Below are 20,208 nucleotides of genomic sequence, written 5' to 3'. Positions count from 1 at the left end.
AACTCCTCTACTTTCTCAAGGGTAAAATCCGCATACACGCTACTCGTATGTTATTGTTGTATATTTTTTTTTTTCCTTCTCTATTTTCCATTTCCTCTTCCACCATGAGATGAAACAATTCCATGCAAGTAAAGCAATTTCTTTCTCTTCTATTAAATAGAGGATCAAGAAAGGAAAGAGAACAAAAACAGTGAGTTGTTGTGCAAAAGACTCCTAATAATATCACTACATTATAAGCCTTGATAAGTAATACAGACTCAAACTGCAAAAATTTCACATTAATAAGTTGTTTGATGGACAATTTCCAGATAGCATATATCACAAAACAATTCCCTTGTTCGATAAACAAATCGATACAAACTTTCTTTTATTGGAGGGAGAAATAAAATAACTCGTAAACATTATTTGGAATGAGAATCTCATCCGGAGGACGCCTTAGATACAATACTCGAATACTGATACAACAAATAAATTAACACGAACACGAACACGAACACGACCAAACTCCTTGTGTTCCAATGAAATAACAAGATATGTCTAGTTTTCATCGTCTGAACAATGAAACCCTTCGACGAGAATTAAACCTGCAAAAAGCTAGCATACTTGGCACCTAGGAAAAGCCTTTGGATACAGAGTAAGGCATTTTTTGTGACCTCTGCATTCTCGTGGTTCAACAGTTTCATTACGCGCTCCTTAGCTTTGAGGTCATTCACTATGATTCGCCCAGCAGAATGGCACTGAATGAACTGTGATAGATCATAGCAAGCAACAGCAAGTGTCCTTGGATCACTTGATGTGTCCAAAATTGTAATGAGCACCCTCAGGATCTGCAAACACGACACAAAAGATATCAGTCTCAATATTTTTTTATGATGAATCGAGAAATCCCCGAGACCCAGTCAGGTGTTTGATTCGAAACTCGGTGGATAATGGACTCACTCTTCTACCCTTCCGTAAATACCAGGCTTTTGTCTATGACAAAATTTGAACTTGTGACGTGCATCTAACCCACACATCACGCGCTGCACTCTTATTACTAGATCAAAGCCCTCAAGGACGATATAGATCTTAGGGGTCATTTGGTTACCAGGACAAGGATACTAATCTCGGTATAAAATTTGATATTACAGCTATCCCATGTTTGGTTGAGAGTATTAGCTAATACATTTTATACCAAAATGGTAGAGTATTAGCTTATCCCACATAGGAGGTGGGATAGATAATCCCCTGGGATATCACAGAACTGAACCAAACGACTTGTATAGTATTAGAAACGACTTTGTTGTACAGATTCGAAGATTCACTCTCTAAAGTAAAATAACATTATGTTACGATAATGACCACTTCTACAACCACCCGCTTACCTCTTCTGATGGAAGTTATTCTTATACATGAATATTTAAAACTAGCTTTTTGATTTGAGTAGCACATAAATTTGGTAAAGGAAAGTAAAAGATCGTACACCAACAGAATCCAGCAGAAATGTCTGGTTCTTCAGATGAAAAGCATTTGTTAATGCTGCACCAAGATAGGGTTGTATTTTACGCTGATATGCAACATGAACTTCACAGCTTTTTAAAGACACGTAAGCTTGGGAATTTCTGCAATTCACAAAGTATTACCTGGAAATCATTCTCCTCAAAACTATTTATGTTTTCGCGCCAGAATATAGGATCTTTGTGCATCGGAGACCAATCAAGATGGCCTAGAAGGACTTCTTGCTTGTACTTATCAAACGAACTCAGCTTTTTGATGTTATCCTTCAATCCTTCTTCTAGTTGATTCAGAGCATCCAAAAGATCCTACAGATATGGTAATTAACTTTATGAGTCTGAAGTCAAAGAATATTTCATTCTTCAATGACACAGTAACATGTTAAACTGTCAAAATATAGCAAATCACTGAGATGAATGGAGCAAGTAGCTATAAATATAGCGAATCTCTTCATGTAATGATGATTGAAGACAGCAATAAATTTGCAGATAAATGAAACAGAAATATGATATTTAGCGACTGTTTCTCTATGTACCAAAGTGTGAGGCATTCATTTGTCTTAATTCATTTTTTGATGGAACTGCTTTATGTTTGCAAATGATGTAGAGATAAATTAAGATATACTATCAGATTATAAACCATTAAAAAACACGGTTCATCACCTCATCACTCCAAGCCTGCGCTTTCAAGCTCTGAACAATCTGCAGCACTCCCAAGTCTACCATCAGAATACTAAATGATCCTTTGGAAAGCAAATTCCGAAGAGTCAAGATGACGACCCGTACGACCTATAGTTATAGAAACACCGCAGGCCATGAACGGAGATGAGACAAGGAAAACCAATGTAGAAAGCAAAACATCAAATTTAAGAAATAAAAATAGGGAGTAGAAACTGTTATTATGGATAAAGCAACAAAAGTAGCTCACCTTCTCCTTTGTTGAACCTTTAACAACTTCTATCAATCGAGGGAGCGCCCTTGAAGTAGCTAAGTACTCTATTGCAGGTTCATAGTAAGACAATAGCCAGACACATAGACATGTCTCGTAGAGAAGCTGTTTTAAGGAAGAAAATAAAATCAGGAAGAAAAAAAGAAGACAATTATTCTTTTATGTCTAGCTTCCGGAGTTGCATGATACATTGAATGAGATACAGAACCGTCTCAAGCACTGCTACTTACTAGTACGACATGAATAGAATTTATGAAGTTAATGCAATATGTGGCATTAAAGAACCTGGATAGACTGCTGCGTTGATGCTGGTGTAATTAAAGGAACAAGCAACTTCACTCCATCGGCTCGAACAAATGAAGATCGAATCACTGGCTCCTTCAACAGAGTTGCTAGGCAGTTGATTGTCGCGGGAATGCCACGGGTAGGATGGGTAGGCTTTTTCAGCTGCATAGATACATCAAAATCATGATTGACACAGTGCTAAGTATCGGCTGTGTGATAATAAGAACAAGTGGGATCTACCACCATACCACCACCACCACCACCACCACCCCCCCCCCCCGGCCCCCAAAAAAGAAACTAAAACTCCAAAAAGCTTCTTTCCCCTTTCATCAAAATTCTTTTTTTGATAACCATAATGTTTGGACCAGCTTGTGTGCACCTCGACTAATTCCATGGGATACCTGCTACTTTCCACCCGCAATAGGTACTAGGTAACTTTGTCCATCAAGGCTTAAACATATGGGAAGAAATCACCTAGAATTTTTTGTCTCGGCTAGGATTTGAACCTGATCAATTATTTACATTGAAAGTGAAGAAATAGGCCATAAACCTTGTTATGACTTGTGACGTCCAGAAACGAGCTTGATTTCCTACTCAATGGCTTTATTTCAATGCTTCATCACATTAAACTACTAATCCGCACACCTCATCGTCCTAGGCTTCTAGCACCTTTCATCCATCGACCACTTATTTTCTCTTACGACATTTATTGGGAACACTATCCCTCTGTCAAGTACTTCCAAACAATTAAAGACATTTATACTGAATCCTTCTTGAAATGTTTGCAAACCAAGTAATTGTAGGCTATGTTGCACACACTCTCCAAAATGCTGCCGCACTCATATCGGATCCTCCAAAAATGCATTACTTTTGAAGGATCCGACGTGCACCCAGTGTTATCAAAGGCGAAAAGCGCAAAAAAGTTCTAAGGTCCGTTGGGGCTTTAAGCGCAAAGCGCAAGTAAAGCGTGGGCTTTAATGAAAAAAGGCGCAACTGGAGAAAAAGTAAAAATATGTATATGTAGTCCAAGACTAATAATTATAAGCATGAATAACAAATATATGGACAAAGAAATTGAAAAAAAAAATTACGATAAAGCAAAATATCAATTGTTTAATGTCGCCTTTTCAAAATTTTATCCATTGGCAAAGACAAGTATGCCTTAGAGCCTTGATGCGACACTAAAGCGCCCACAAAGCGAGGCGAAGCACTCAACGTGTTTTGAGCCTCGCTTCAGGGCTTGAGCGCGCCTTTGACAACACTGCGTGCACCCAACAGCACTTTTGAAGTGTGCGAGCAATATAGATTGCAGGTTTGGCGGGATGGAGCGCTTTTGAAGTGTGCGAGCAATATAGATTGCAGGTTTGGCGGGATGGAGGAAGAAGAAAAAGTGGAAAATCTAGGAATACACACAAACCTGTGCACAAAGCCAATCAACCAGGCCGGTCAGAACATCTTCGATGGTAGTGAGTTTCTTCTTTGAACCTGACGCGTCTCCATTAGCATCAACACCATTCTGAACTTTTGGCCTGGCACTGGAGTTGTAATTAATAGGAACACAAAGTTATCAGTTCATATATCATTCAAATCTCCTGAGTCATTTGAAATCATTCACATGAGAGGGATTCATAATCTTATTACCTCACTATCAAAGACAGAATCTTACAGCTCTTCTCTTGTATGAACCAATTACCTTTCCAGAGCAATCTGGAAAATGAAACTCATCTTTAGCAAGAGAAAAGGAATATTATGGAAAGAACGAATACATAATCTTGGTTGATTTATAAAGATTAACAGTTGGTAAAAGACAGAAAAAGGGGAGAACAGATAATTCTGAGATACAATAAAGTAGCAACTTTTTTCAACAACTTTTATATGTGTGTGTGTGTGTGTGTGTTTGTGTTTCTATTTATCATTTCAACATCACCTGATTTACAATCTCTGCTTAGTATGACTAATAAACTCAATGCTTTCTTCAGCAGTGGAAGGGAAAGTAATAGCTGCGTGCCTGTAGTATCAATGGAGTCGAGGTAAAGGTGTCTTGACTTTGTTTTATACACCAACATTTCCATTAGGAAAAGAAATCTTAATAACAATTTCATTCAAAAAGGAAAAGCTTGTGTGCTATCGTATTTAAGTTATCTTCTAATAGTTTACCAAATCTAAAGGGAAAGTAGGGAACTTAAAAGATATTAAAGATCGAGTAGAACGGGAAAAATAAAAGAGAAAGTGGGTCGAGTGAATTAAGATATGAATGAACACAGGTTTAAGAATTTTTCCATGGGACTCTAAATATTGCAATTTTGTGCACTTGCATATATACTACAGAACCATAAAATTAAAATACTGCTAGCTGACAACAGATGTGATATTCTATAATTATAGCATGACTTGATACATATATAACGTAATATACATGTAAAGAAAGAGGGAGGTAGATTTGTTAACATCTGCTGATATTTGTAGACATAGATGAAGACAGGTAAGGGGGTGCATGCAAACTGCATATCATGAGAAAGAAAAACAATTTCTACATCGCCACTGTAAATAAAGGACAGCAGATTGCATTCAAAGGATTGCAAACCAAAATTTAATAAAAAAGGTTATGAAGAGTATTGCCTGAGGAAAGGCTCATAGGTATCTTCATCTTCAAGACTGTTATCATGGAATAGTCTTGCTCTTTTCGGGTTAGCTGCCAAGAAATAAGCGTTACATCAGTCGACTTATCAAAGGACCTTTTAAAAGTTACATTTTCTCAATTTACCTGTAAGCATTTCATCAATCAAAGCCAAAACATACTCCACGGTTTCTTCCTTGAAGACGTCATGTAATATGGTAACAAAGACGCGGACATAACCTCGACCGTCCTGTAATAATTGTGTCCATTTTATAAGAGTATCAAAACTGAGCTCATGATTAGACAATCAAAGGCTTGAGAGGTTGACCAAGGACCCAAAAATGAAATCTATAAATAGGAATGCTTAGAAATCAGCAGTTGCAAGAACTCCATTTCCCACATAGACCATATGAAAAACTTGGAAAAAGCTCGATAATGTTTAAAACTTCATTTATCCTAAAATTCGATGATGCCGATTATGAATGACTATTTCAAAGTAACAAATGAACTCCGGAAAAATGAAGGTAATAGACTATTTAGTCATTGGCATGCCAAAAAGTAAAACTTACACTACCACATCTAGACATTTTCCTAATATAATTTAGAAGAAATCTACCTAAAACTCCAAGATTAATTAGGCGGAAACAAGTAGCGTAAGTACAAGATGCAAGAATTAGACTCTGTTGTCAACCAAAATGTAACTAATAGCTAAAGACAACTCGATTTAGAAATATTACATCATCCAACAACTGGGCTTTGTAACTTTCTGCCTTTTTGTCATAGCGTCTCAACAGCTGAAAATCTGTTCCTGTGATCAGCTTTGTGGCCATGTATGTCTCCCATGGGATATCCCTGCTCAAAACCTTAGGAAATAGAAAGACATAAAAATGTTATTAAACAATCAGTAGTGCCAAAAAAGACCCGGTTGATCACTTATTTTTTCAGGTTTTTTTCTTCCCCCCACCCCCCTTTCCTCACAACCAAAAGAAATAAAGCCACAGTCCACAAAGAAACTCCTGACGGTAATGAATTCTTTCTCCTTTAAACACATGCCTTCAACTACCAAAAATCAAAATACACACCTTAGCCAATCCAACAACAACAACATCAACATCATACTATATTATAAATATGAAGACCAAACTAAAAACTTAAAAGACTGAAATAACCCTATAAAACTGAATGACTATAATAACCTTCAACATGATATTATTTCAAATACAATTTTGTACAAAAATGTAAATATACATTCTAATAAAATTAATTAAAAAGAAAATATTTAATTGAAATAAAGACAAACATGGAATTGTCAGCCCTTTAACTTTCAATATTAATAAGTAACCTCCTATTCAATATTAAATATAGTTACATGAATATTGTTAATTGAAAATCCTGCGTCTAGAATTTTTTGGGAATTCTAAGCATCGCCAACCTTTGAATTGTTTCTAATTCAATATATTTAGAACACAACCCAATGAATAAGGTGTCAATGGTAATTTTTTTATTCTCTCAAATAAATTGCTAAATGATTCATCCATTGTAGAAACCGAAAAGTCATATTTGTCATCTCATTGTTGTGATGTTGTTTCTTCTTTACTAATGACGTTATAACACTATTCATCCTTATATAGTTAGGCAATGTCAAAGCATTGCAAACTTTCAAGCATTTAATTTGTTTATATCATATTGTTTGATATTTAAAAGAAGAAGCAAAGTTTGGGGTCTACGGCAAGGCAGGGTTTCTCTGCTAAAGTAAGTAACTGGTTCATGTAACGTTTTCATCTTCTTTTTCCTTTTTTCTTTGTTTGGTGTATAATTTATGGACTGTATATGTAAAAGTTTCCGAGTCTATGTTAATTTGGATCACTCATAAATATAGTAGCAATTATGGTAGTATAATTATTCATTGAGTGTTACCTGGATAAATTATAATTTTAGTTTTTTTTTTTAATTTGGTTCTCAATTTCTATGTATGTATTCATACTGACAATTCGGAATGAAAGATTAGCTGATGATGTTTCACGTATGGCTATGTGAGCAAGATTTCGCTCTCGATTATTAATCAAAATTGGATTTTTAATAGAAGTTAGATTCTAGAGAAATATCTTGTTTTTAAGGGGCTAAACATTTGAATTAAGTAGGAGCTTCTCTAACAAAACCAACAAAGAAAGAACAAAAAGGAGTTTTAAACAAAATACATCCTTTCCTGTCAGAAAATGAACGATATGTGTCCAATTTCTTTCTTAAATAATTTTCAATGCATTTTTTGGCATTTGATAAAATTCATGGTTAGATAATTTCTAAAATATATTTTATCACTTCAATAACTATATATTATAGTATAAAAGGGATATTTTATGTTTTCTACAAAAGTTATGATAATGATAAAGCAAACCGAATGATAGGAACATATACCAACATTAAATGTTTGTATATCATCAAATAAAACTAATGTAATTATACATAAATTAATCAGTGTTCTAGTGGTAACTTCTCGTAAAGTTTAATTTATAATTCTGTTTCCAACAAAAGCTACTATTTATAATATACTTGTGATCACAATTATTTCGATACATATTTTGTGAAAATTGATACACATGTCTGGAGACTAGTAAAAGAAAAATTGGCAGCCAAATGTACATTCGTATATAATTTAATGCATGGAATTCTTTCCAATTAGCTTTTATTGATGTTGACAACTATTCTAAACTTTCTTGATAAGTAAATGGAAACAAGATAAAGCAACTAACTGCTAAGACTAAGAAACCTAAATCCTGTGATGATTGTTCAGTGTATGAATTTCTTTTTAATTGATAAGTGATGCATGTTCACTATGATGGCAGCAAAACTCATAATCCAAGCTAGTTATCGGTCCAAAACTGTTCATTATTTTTTATGTGCTTGTGTATAATGTAGCTTCTTTATTGTGCTTATGCATGAAATTATTACCTGCTCTGTAGTAAGCTCAGCATTCTCCATTGGCATTTTGACTATGCTCTTCAAATCTGAAATCCTTTAGCCTCTGACAGATTGAATTGTTTTACCTCTACCCTGTATAGATTCCAAAGAAATACCTCAAAACCTGATTATAGGTTCCACACGTTTAAAGGATGCAACTGGAAACAGGATACATTAATGTTTTCCTACGAAGAAAAATGAATATTGCTACAGATATGAAAAATGAAGCTGAAAAGATAACACCAAATTAAACTTTACTGTCAATAAATTAATGTCATCAATCTATCTTTTTTCAAGCCAATTGTGAGAAGGGAATTACTTGTAATTTGGACATTTGATCTAATACAATTCTAACCTATCAAAAGGCGGTTAACGGTACATGAAACAAAACATGACTCAAATTCACTATGATGTAACTGACTTCAATTGGTTCCACCTAGGGCTGAAATTGAAGATTCGGGTGACTGAAGCTGAAGCATCTACTTTCAAAATAACAGAAAGAAAATCAGTGATACCTATTACCATTTTCAAAAAAAACAAAGAAAGAAAAGCAATGATAGCACGTGGTAGATTCAAAGCAGAAAAGAGGATTCCTCACTTCTTGCTCTCATTCAAAACCAGACATGAGACTTTCATCTCACATGGCTTCTAAGTGATAAAAGAAAGAACCCATTACTTGGTGTTTTGATCACCTTTCTCGCGTATGTATTAGACCGAATCCGATTTTTGATAATGATTACTAATCCTTTAACTTTGAGGAATGAATGACTGATTTTATTTTGATAGTTTAGACCCATCGCTCTCTATTGAGTCCATAAAGTCCACATTACCAAAGTAATGACCAAATCTACCTCATTAGACTTGAAACTGGCTTGCACCAGCTTCATTACAGTTTTTAGGCAGTACTTTAAGTAGCAACTGCCAAAGTAAATCAACCAAATACTTGAGGATCAATTCGAGCAGAAGTGTCTCCCTATTCCCTAATGTGGTAAAAGATATAATAATAGAACGGTTATCTCATCTACAAAGTTAAAAAATAGAATACAATGGAAGAAAAGATCCATCAACAAGATACCAACTATTCACTCCGTTTCAACTTAAGTGTCTTAATTTCCATTTCAGTCTATTCCAAAAAGAATGCAAGGGCAATGATAGCCCGGTGCACTAAGCTCCCGCAATGCGCGGGTTCAGGGAAAGGGCCGGGCTACAAGGGTCTACTGTATGCTGTCTTACCCTATATTTCTCCAAGGGATTGTTTCAACGGCTCGAACCCGTGCATCAACTTACCAGTTACGCCAAGACTCCCCTTCTATTTAAAAAAGAATGCATCTTTCTATATTTAGTAAGTCTCCAATTCCAATACCCTACATGGCTTGTTTAAGACCACAAGATTCAAAGGGCATATTGGTACATTACACAAATCTCTAGTTTTAGGCTACAAAATTCAAAAGTCTCTCATATTTTCTTAAATTTTGTGCCTAGTCAAACTAAGACACTTAAATTAAAACGGAGGGAGTAGTTATGATTAAGATAGACAATTCAGCAACTGAAAGGCTTGTCTTCATCTTCTGTTCTTTTGGAGTAAATGTGATGCTGTAAGCAATGTATAAGAAAAGTTAGACTAATTGAGTTCCATACATCGTTAAAGGGCTTCTCTAAATTTCTACTATTTCTTTCCTTCCTTCCTTCCTGATCCAATGGTCTATCGGAAACAACTTTTCTATCTTTCCATGAGGGGTAAGGTCTGCGTACCCACTACCCTCCCCGGAATCCACTTGTGAAACTTCACTGGGTTTGTTGTTGTTATCTCCTTGTAGAAAACACTACGTTGGTGCTTTTATAAATAAAATACATTAACTTCTCTCCCAACAAAAGAACCTAAAAGTGATAACGCACGGCATTCCAGATTGACAGTGCACAAATCAAAAAAGTTCAAGCAGAAAATTTCTGATTCAATCATGGAGATCGTCACAGAAGTTTGAGGAACGGCTAAATATGTAAGGTTAAAGCTTAGATAAACACCACAAGATTACACAGCGACCAAGAAGGTTGACCCGAAAATCTCATTGCTACAGGTTTCAACATTCATCTCACTACTTAGTGAATAAGTAAAAGTCAACATCACTGATCCAACAAACTCAGAAAAGCATAACAATCACTGATTCAATCACTTCAAATCATGACATTCTCCACTAACTAACTTTCAAGCAAATTAAGTTCACTACTTCAAGATTCAAACTTTATTCCCATAAACAATCACCAAATAAAGAATAAGCAAATACCCAATTCCCCCACCCAAAAATCTAAGATCCAAGACTATAATAGTCAATCAAACAAAACCCCCGGAAAATTCTGCCAATTGGGGTAAGCAATACATACATTAACAAACACCATTATCAAATCACGGCTAGATTTAAACTTTATTCCCATAAACATTGATTAAAACCCAGAATAAGCAATTCCTATGAAAATCCAAGATCCAAAACTAGAATTGTTAATTAAAACATAAACCCAGAAAATTTTTGTCCATTTGGAAGAGATTTACACTGAAATTAACAGAGAAGATAGATTGGAGATACTATTACCGTATCACGTGGAAGTGGACAGTGTAGGAGATGAATTTGATTAGAACAGGAAAAGGTGATGTCAGTATAAGGGTGTGCACGTAGGCTTCAAATCTTGAGTTTGGGGGGGGGGTGGGGGGGGGTGAGATCAAAATAGAGGAAAGAGGAGGACCATAGAAAAAGGGAATTATAAAAGGGAAGTAAGAGGCAATCAAGCAATTTCTAGTTTAATTTTCACGTGTAATGTAGTGACAGAGAGGAAAAGAAAAGAACATTGACAAAAATGGTCCATTATTTTTGGCATAATACATAATTGGACCCTCAAACTTGGCATCAGCTGGCATATATGCCCTTCAACTTTGGACGTACATAAATAGGCACCTTAACTTGTATAAAGTTACGTAAACACACATGCTAACGTGGCACATAAATTTTGGAGGTGCCTAGATGATCATTTTGTAAGTTGGAGTGCCCAACTGACAAAGTGAAGACAAGTTGAGCTGCTTACTTGTGCACACCTAAAATTAGAGGGCACATTTGTCAGCTAAGACTAAGTTTGAGGGCATGTTTATGTATTATGCCTTCTTTTAAAGTAGGTGTAAAATAGACCGCAAATTTTAAAAGTGAACATTTCTTGCCTCCTTTGAATAAATTTTTGATATTCTGGTTGAATGGGAGCCTTGGAGTAATGATAAAGTCGTTTTCATGTGACATATAGGTCACGAATTCGAATCGTAGAATCAGTCACTAATACTTGTATTAGAGTAAGCTACCTCCATCATACTCTTAGAGTGCGACCTTTCTCATACCCTACGGATCGTGGGATATTTTATGAATCGAGATACCATTTAGATTTATAGGAAGTAAAAAAGTGATTTAACTAGAAATACAAGAAAGATCTTGTCAAATTTTAGAAACTGCAACATGCTAGAAGTAGACCACAATAGATATTGCACTTTAAAAAATTATACCATACTTAAAAAAAAGACTAAAAATAGCATAAATAATAAAAACTACACTTCAAGTGTGAGTTCTCATTAAATTATTATTTTTTATTTAAATTTATTTGCACAAGCTTTCACTTATCGTGAGTGGTGGGAGTTTGACATTGAATCCTACCCAGTGTTTCCATTAAATTATTTTTATTTTTACGGTTCTCATTAAATTTAATAACCGGAGTTTGTAAAATATTTAACGAAAATCAAAAGTGCATTATATTTAACAAATTTAAAGGATTAAATTTATTCATGGATATATTTAAGAAAAATCAAAAGTGCTTTATATTTAGCAAATTTAAAGGATTAAATTTATTCATGAATATATTTAAGAATTATTTTAAACCTACAGCAAAAACATAAAGGACCATTTTTCTTATTCCCCTTATGGCAATTTCAAATACTTTGCCCCTATTTTCCGAATTCCTTTTGTTCCATTATTGGATTTGAAGTTATATTAAGTTTTTAGTCCCTGTTATAAGATGGAAATTTCAATTTTGATACCAATGACTGTGGCATGAACATGAGAATATGTGACATGGTTATCTCATGTGACAGCCTAATTAAACAACATTACTTAGGTTGCTTGTTGTTACGTGAGATTAATCGATCGATTAAAAAATAAAATTTTCAAATCAATTAAACTGAGTTCAAGTTTTCAATTAATTTGGATTATTGTTTCATCGATTTTTCGAGCTTTCACTATAACCTCAAGAAAAAACATCGACTGACATGGTAGTTCTTTTCCAAGTCATGTCTCAAAGATCTTGGTGAATGTACTTTCTTACTAATGAACGTAAATATACTCGCTATTTTCTCCTAGAGTTATATGTAAACTAGTTTTAGTGTATGCGCGTTGCGCGTGTTCCCTATCTTAGTAAGTAATTTTTGGTAAGAAAATTAAATATATATTTTTAAATTATAAAATAAAGTGTAAGCTTCCGTAGTTAATTAAATACTAATCCTATATAACTAACTCAATAAAGAAAAAAATTTGTTCATAGAAGTTCTCAATCATTATCAATATATTCACTTTAAATTATGTTTTATTTTTTTTAGTTTTATCAGTTCAATTTTACCAGTTATTATACTTCCTTTTTAGTTTCAGTAAAAACACATAGCCTTGAAGATTTAAAACTTTTTCTAAAAATATTATTCAAAAGCTATTCTTAAGTTATACAAACATGTTTAATTAGCACTTTTATTACGATTCTTTAAAAAAAAAATCATATAACAAAAATTTAAAAATTAAATCTTATGTCTCAATTTATCTCCTTTCAAAGGTTTCAATATTACCTAAGTAGTAAGGTTTTAGTTGCTGAGATGAAAAAAATATCATAATTTACATAACTTTGTCGAAACGTGCGTAGCAAAGAAAGCATTACTAAAACATAAAAATCTAATAGGATGCACAAATACTATAAAACATTATTGAAATTTAATGCGTGTGCATGTACATATTAATTTAAACATTTTATTTTTAATATATAATCTATTTTAAAGTTCTAAATATTTATACTTCCTATATAGTTTAAATAAAAAAAGATTCAATAAGTAAAAATTTAATTGATTTTAAAGTTTGAAATATTAGAAAAATATTTAAATTATATTAGTATTCAATGTGAAATTTATTTTTAAAGAATAAAAAGTCAATTATCATTTTCTGTAGAGGTTTCGTGCTTTTATAATATAGATTAGCTTTTACGGTTTAGTATGATTAAAATATGCATCAAATAATTATTTTGGTTGCTTAATTGAATATGGATTAATTATATTATATGACTAAAATAAGAATATTTAAAGTGCACATTTAATTGTTCCATGTTAAAACAATTTTAATGTGGATGCTATTGTATTAAAAACATTAACTTAATATGCGATTTCATGTCCTCATATTTCAATTAAATTAGAATTCAATTCAAAGCACCGTATAAATGTTCTCATCTATTTTCAATTAGTATAATATATATAAGGTAAAATATATATGTATTTTCTTCTTACCTAATTTAATAAAGAAAGATAAGTTTTAATTGATTTTAATATCCGAAATATTAGGAAAGCACTTGAGTTACAATTTTATCCATTATGAAAGGTATTTTAGAAGGGTAAAAAAGGCGAACGACATTTTGCTAAGGATTTTTGTATTTTTAATATAGTATAGATAATAAAATCAAATAAAATAATTAAAATTTACGCCTATCATAACGAGTAGTAGTTGCAGTGGTACTTCATTAACTTACTTTAAATAATGAATCTACTAACATCGTTTTCTTTATCTTTGGTAATAAAACTATAAATTAACCCCAAGTGATACTAATATTTTATATGATATTGTTTCTTTTACGTTTGTCTATACACTGAAAGAAAAAATGGATTTCTGTCACAATTTCTAAAAGCAGAATTAGCCTTGTTACAGAGGCCAAAAATTTAGAAGTTCAAAGGGTAACAATATGCATAAAGTAGTTGAGCTTTTAACACGTGCAATTTCTACTCCATTAAGGAGAGGAAAAGTGTAAAAATATTCATAAAGTAGTTTCAATATTAAGTACAAGTACGTCATTATTGTAAAAAGTTGAGCTTTTAACATGTCAAATTACAACTACATATAACCAGATGTCACATGTATAAAAGTTGAGATGTCACATGTATAAAAGCTGAGAAAATGTTGATATGCATGGAGAAATTAATCCTTCTTTTCAAAGAAAAAGGATAATTTTATCGTTCAGCTTCATAGGGGTGCACGATACATGATTTAAAACTATCAAGATGCTATATGCAAATGGGCTGGGTACCCTGATCTTTTCATTACCTTTACTTGCAATTCAAAGTGGCCTGAGATTCGTAGATTTATAAAGAGTAGGGGCTTAAATCCTGAGGATCGCCCAGACATTTTATCTAGGGTATTGAAAATCAAATTGGACCGTTTGATAAAGGATTTACGCGACAATCAGATTTTTGGAAAAGTAAAAGCAGGTATCTTGCCATAGTCAACTTCTAAAAAATAATAATTACTTTTTATGTTACATAGGATAATAGGTTTTAAAATAAATATTTCAATTATATTTATGAAGTGTAATAAATTCTTTTTGGTGCAGTGATTTATATAGTTGAGTTCCAAAAACGAGGGTTGTCACATGCTCACATCTTATTTTTTCTTCACGAGCATGATAAATATCCAACTGCTGCAGATATTGATCGAATCATTTCTGCCGAAATACCATATGAATTGGCCGATCCTGTTTATTATAAGGCCGTGCATAATTTTATGATGCATGGCCCGTGTGATTCTGCAAGAAAGTCTTCTCCTTGCATGCAGAACAGAAGATGTACCAAGCATTTTCCAAAAAGGTTTGTTGAGTCAACAACAATTGATGAGGAGGGTTATCCTGTTTATAGACGAAGTGATAATGATAGAACTATCAAAAAAGATGGTATTGACTTGGATATTAGGTATGTGGTGTCTCACAATCGGTTCTTATTATTTAAGTATGATGCTCATAATAATGTAGAATGGTGCAATCAGTCAAGATCCATTAAGTACTTATTTAAGTATATTAACAAAGGAAATGATCGTATTACCGCTGCTTTTTCTCAAAGTGTGCAAGAGGAAGATTCATCAAATATTGATGAAATAAATATGTATATGATTTATCACCATGTGAAGCTGCTTGGAGAATATTCAAATTTCCAATTCACCATAGAGAACCTCCTGTAGAAAAACTATCATTTTATCTTCCAAATGAACAAAATGTTATATTCTCTGATGATGATCCAATTGATGATGTTGCAAATAGACCAAGTGTAAAGGAATCAATGCTTTTAAGTTGGTTTGAGACAAATAAAGCATTGCCAGAAGCAAGAGAATTGACTTATGCAGAATTCCCTCTTAAGTTTGTTTGGAAGAAACAATTGAAAAGATGGGAGAAAAGAAGAACTTCTGTATTTTCCAATGGAAGAATTTTCTTTGTTCCGCTTGGAACTGGTGAATTATATTATCTCAGATTGTTGTTTAATGTTATTAAAGGTCCAAAATCCTATGACGATCTTAAAAAAATCAACAATCAAAACCATCTCACTTTTAGAGATGCATGTTATGCACTTGGGTTATTGGATGATTGTAAAGAGTATGTGGATGCCATAAAGGAAGCAAGTAACTAGGGAATGTCATCATATCTTAGGCAATTATTTGCTATGTTGTTGTTATCCAATTCAATGTCTCGGCCGAATATGTTTGGAAATCAACATGGCAATTATTATCAAAAGATATCCTCCATGAAGAAAGAGTGTTGTTGACTAATCCAGGTATAAATATAGATTTTCTATTTTCAAGTTAACAAATAATGTTTCAGCGTCTATATGAGGATATTAAGTAGTTATTTGTAGCATAAAAACTAAATATAATTATAGAGAGGATAAGAGGATAAAAAATTACATGCATATATATCCTTATAGTTATTTTAGTGTACATGTGAGTATATAACCAGTCTAGCTCCAAGCATATTTAAAGGGTTAACATATTGAGTCTTTAATAACTTCACGACTAAATTTTGCACAAAATTTAAAGCAAAATCTGCAAATTTTGAACGAAAATATAAACTCCTATATGAAACTCTTTGTATTTGATTTCTTTACTTAATTATTTATAATTGATATTCTTTAATTTATGACCTTTATGTTTAAGATAATATGGAGTTTCACGACATAGCATTCATAAGTTCTTTGTTGTGTAAATTATTATTACAAGCAACTAACCTAACTAAAAAGTTAAATTAAATATACCTTATTTGTGTAATCATGTAATATATTTTTTATATTATTGTTATTTAAATTCTATAAATTTTTTTGTTCTTTCAGAGGCAGAGCTAACAAATGATGAATTGAAAAATCGTTGTTTACAAAAGTTGGAAAAAGTTTTGAAAAGTTGTGGAAGAAGTTTTCATGATTTTCCAACAATGCCAATACCTCTTTACAATGAGGAAGAAGTTGACCATAGCAATAGGTTAATCTATGATGAATTGCGTTATAATCGTCGTTCTCTGTTAGAGGAACATCAACAATTATTAATGAATTCGACAGTTGAACAAAAGTCAGTTTATGACAAAATTATGAGGGCAGAGAATGACGCCAAAGGTCGATTCTTCTTTTTGTATGGTTATGGAGAAACTGGAAAGACTTTTATTTGGAATACTCTGTCTTCTGGCATACGATCTAGAGGAGACATCGTGTTAACTATTGCATCAAGTGGAATTGCATCTCTTTTGTTACCAGGTGGTAGAACAACTCATTCGAGATTTGCAATCCCTCTCAATCCAACTGAAGATTCAATATGCAATATAAAGCAAGGTAGTCCTCTAGCAAATTTGATTATAAAGACAAAGTTGATTATTTGGGATGAGGCACCGATGATGCATAAATATTGTTTTAAAGCTCTTGATCAAACTTTTAGAGATATTCTTAGATTTAAAAACGTATCCAGTATTGATAAACCTTTTGGAGGTAAAACAGTTGTTCTTGGTGGCGACTTCAGACAAATTTTGTTTGTCATTGCAAAAGGATCTAGGCAAGATATTGTTAAAGTTACTCTTAATTCTTCATATTTGTGGTCCCATTGTGAAGTCTTAAATCTAACAAAGAATATGAGGTTACAAAGAGATCAGTTAGATGCACATTTGGATGAGTTAAAAAAAAATTCTGAATGGATTTTAGCAATCGGTGATGGAAGGATCGGGAGTTCCATTGATGGCATTGAGAAAGTCCAAATCCCCGATGATCTTCTCATAAATAATTGTGATGATCCAATATCGGCAATTATTGAAAGTACATATCCAGATTTCTTTAACCATTTCAGTGACATTGATTGGGGAGAGGTGATCAGACAGGACATGGCGCGACTTAGGATTACTGAGGACATGACCCTTGACAGGGAATTATGGAGGTCGAGCATTAAGGTTGTAGGTTAGGGAAAAGTTGTGAATATTCTACAGCACAATATAGTGAAACTATCTAGTTAGGAGTTAGACTAAGAATGTCATTGGTCGTCTTTTGATGCAGGGCTTTACCTGATAGTTTTACTATACCAGCCATCTATTTCGTATTTTGTATTTCGTATTTTGTATTTCATATCCCTTATATTGCTGTTATTTATTATGCATTTTTATGGTACTAATATATCGGCTCCTATTACCTTTTTGAGATGAGGGTCTCCTGGAAACAGTCTCTCTACCCTTCGGGGTAGGGGTAAGGTCTGCGTACATATTACCCTCCCCAGACCCCACTTGTGGGATTATACTGGGTCGTTGTTGTTGTTGTTGTTGATTACCTCCAGCAAAGGGCAATTCTTGCTCCGATTCTTGATATGGTGGAGTCGATCAATGAATATATGGTATCACTCAATCATAGTCCTGAGAAGACATATTTGAGTTCTGATACAGTTTGTATGTCTGATCATTCTTTTTCAGATTTGGAGCACGTACATACACCCAAATTTCTAAACAGTATTAAATGTTCTGGAATTCCAAATCACTTTATTACTTTGAAGGTTAGTGTTCATGTGATGTTGCTGAGAAATATAGACCAGTCATCAAGATTGTGTAACGGCACGAGGTTGATCAGCACAAGACTTGGAAATCGGGTTATTGAAGTTAAGGTTTTAATGGGTAATATGGCTGGACAAAAAATGTTTATCCCCAGAATGACGTTGACGCCATCAGATGCAAGAATACCTTTTAAGTTCCAGTGAAGACAATTTTCAATTGTTGTATCTTTTGCCATGACAATTAATAAAAGTCAAGGTCAATCATTGTCTCATATGGGATTATTTTTGAAGAAGTCAGTATTTACTCATGGACAACTATATATTGCTCTTTCAAGTGTGGCGAGTAGAAAAGAATTGAAGATTTTAGTTTATGATGATGATGGCCAAATAATGAATGAAGCTAGAAATATGGTGTATAAAGAAGTTTTCCGTAATTTGGTTTGAGATGAATATAGACATGATGGAATTATCAGGTATTTACAATATATTTTTCTGATTTCTATAATTGCTTTAACTTTTGAGTAAATATTACTGTTGATTATATTTTCACTGTATAATAGTTGTAAATGAATTAATAATAATCATATAAAATATGAGAATTTCCTATAACAAGTGAACCCAGGTACTTATCCAAAAAAGTAGAAGAAAATAAACAAGTGCGACCTGATTTTAGCTTTGGAAGCAGTAAATGCATCTGTATGTCTAGGGTGATATAAAACATCACCATTTCAGGAGAAATAGCTTTGGATATCTCTGTTATTCTTTCTTATACTGAAAATTACAAGAAAAAAAAAAAGACGTTCTTCCAGTCTAAGTGATGGATTTCGTGGAAATAAATAAAAATTAGGGGATATTTTAGGATTTTTTATTCTTAATTTCATCTTGGTTACCCACATAAGTGATGTTGGTTGCAAGATTGTATTTTTTTCTCCTTTCTGCTGCGAATTTACTATTTTAATTTGTTGTAAAACTTTATCTTTCTGCTTATAATTTGCAATTTCAGTTTTCTGCAGGTAATGAGGTGGACTTGATGTTCAGGAAATAATAGAATTTTTTTTTGTATATTTGTTTAGGAAGAAGTTGCTCTGAAGGCCCAATCTTTAAGCAATTGATATGTTCAATACTCTCAAATTAGACATTCAACCTTTTTGTGGTTTCTTTTAGTTTGGTAGAACTGTGGTTCATAAGCCATAAGCCTCCCCATATTTTCTTTGCCGATTTTGTAGAAGTTGCGACACAATTGAGAAGTTCTCTTCATTTTTATCTAAAATGGTAATGAATGGCTCAAGAAGAATAGCTTATAATTGTATATGTATAAATTTAATTTTTTGGACCTATTCTTTAGAACATGTTATATTGATCTACCCGTTGATTAAAATAACCTCAATTTTTTTGTTTATTAAACAAAGAAAGATGAAGATAAATCATAAAGTCTTGATGATAGCCTATGCACCTACAATTGATGGGTATACTAGGAATGCTCTAGCAATTAAGGCCTTAGAGTTATTTTTGGAGATGAGTTGAAGAAGTAAAAGCACATGAGGTAGGACAATTATCCATAAAATATCTCTTATTTTTAATGCCAGTAGTATTTGATTTCCTATGTATAAGGTTCTAGAACTGATTCATAATTGTGTTATCTGTTCTGGTTTGGTGCTGCTTTTCTTTCATTGCACTCTATGATGTATGTCATTTAGCGTTTATTAAACTTACGTGATTCCAAGCTTACTCTTGCTGTTTATTTTAAATCGCATTCTTTTCTTGAAAAATATTATGTTATATATAGTCAAATGTCTTGAGTAAGAGAATCTA

General features: G+C 33.0%; 1 protein-coding gene and 1 pseudogene across 2 annotated transcripts; one reads left to right on the top strand and one right to left on the bottom strand.

Annotated features, from left to right (window-relative positions):
* Positions 1–247: 247 nt before the first annotated feature.
* On the bottom strand, positions 248–11,041 carry LOC104239628 (V-type proton ATPase subunit H). Of its 2 annotated transcripts, none has more exons than XM_009794306.2 (12): positions 10,888–11,041; positions 8,294–8,395; positions 6,082–6,207; positions 5,492–5,594; positions 5,347–5,419; positions 4,369–4,434; positions 4,145–4,262; positions 2,728–2,889; positions 2,422–2,547; positions 2,157–2,282; positions 1,623–1,802; positions 248–827 (listed from the first exon to the last, which is right to left on the bottom strand). In XM_009794306.2, exons 2-12 carry the CDS (start codon positions 8,327–8,329, stop codon positions 579–581), a joined length of 1,365 nt encoding a protein of 454 aa, XP_009792608.1. In that variant the 5' UTR covers positions 8,330–8,395; positions 10,888–11,041; the 3' UTR covers positions 248–578. The 2 variants fall into 2 exon arrangements, with proteins under 2 accessions (XP_009792608.1, XP_070019150.1); XM_070163049.1 differs by having other exon boundaries at positions 10,848–10,895.
* Positions 11,042–14,531: 3,490 nt separating this feature from the next.
* On the top strand, positions 14,532–18,840 carry LOC104239629 (uncharacterized; annotated as a pseudogene).
* The last annotated feature ends 1,368 nt before the right edge of the window (positions 18,841–20,208 follow it).

The sequence above is a fragment of the Nicotiana sylvestris genome, chromosome 11 (assembly GCF_000393655.2).
Source record: "Nicotiana sylvestris chromosome 11, ASM39365v2, whole genome shotgun sequence".
Lineage (NCBI taxonomy): Eukaryota > Viridiplantae > Streptophyta > Magnoliopsida > Solanales > Solanaceae > Nicotiana > Nicotiana sylvestris.
The sequence above is the reverse complement of the archived record's forward strand: the minus strand, read 5'-3'. Positions and strand labels throughout refer to the sequence as shown.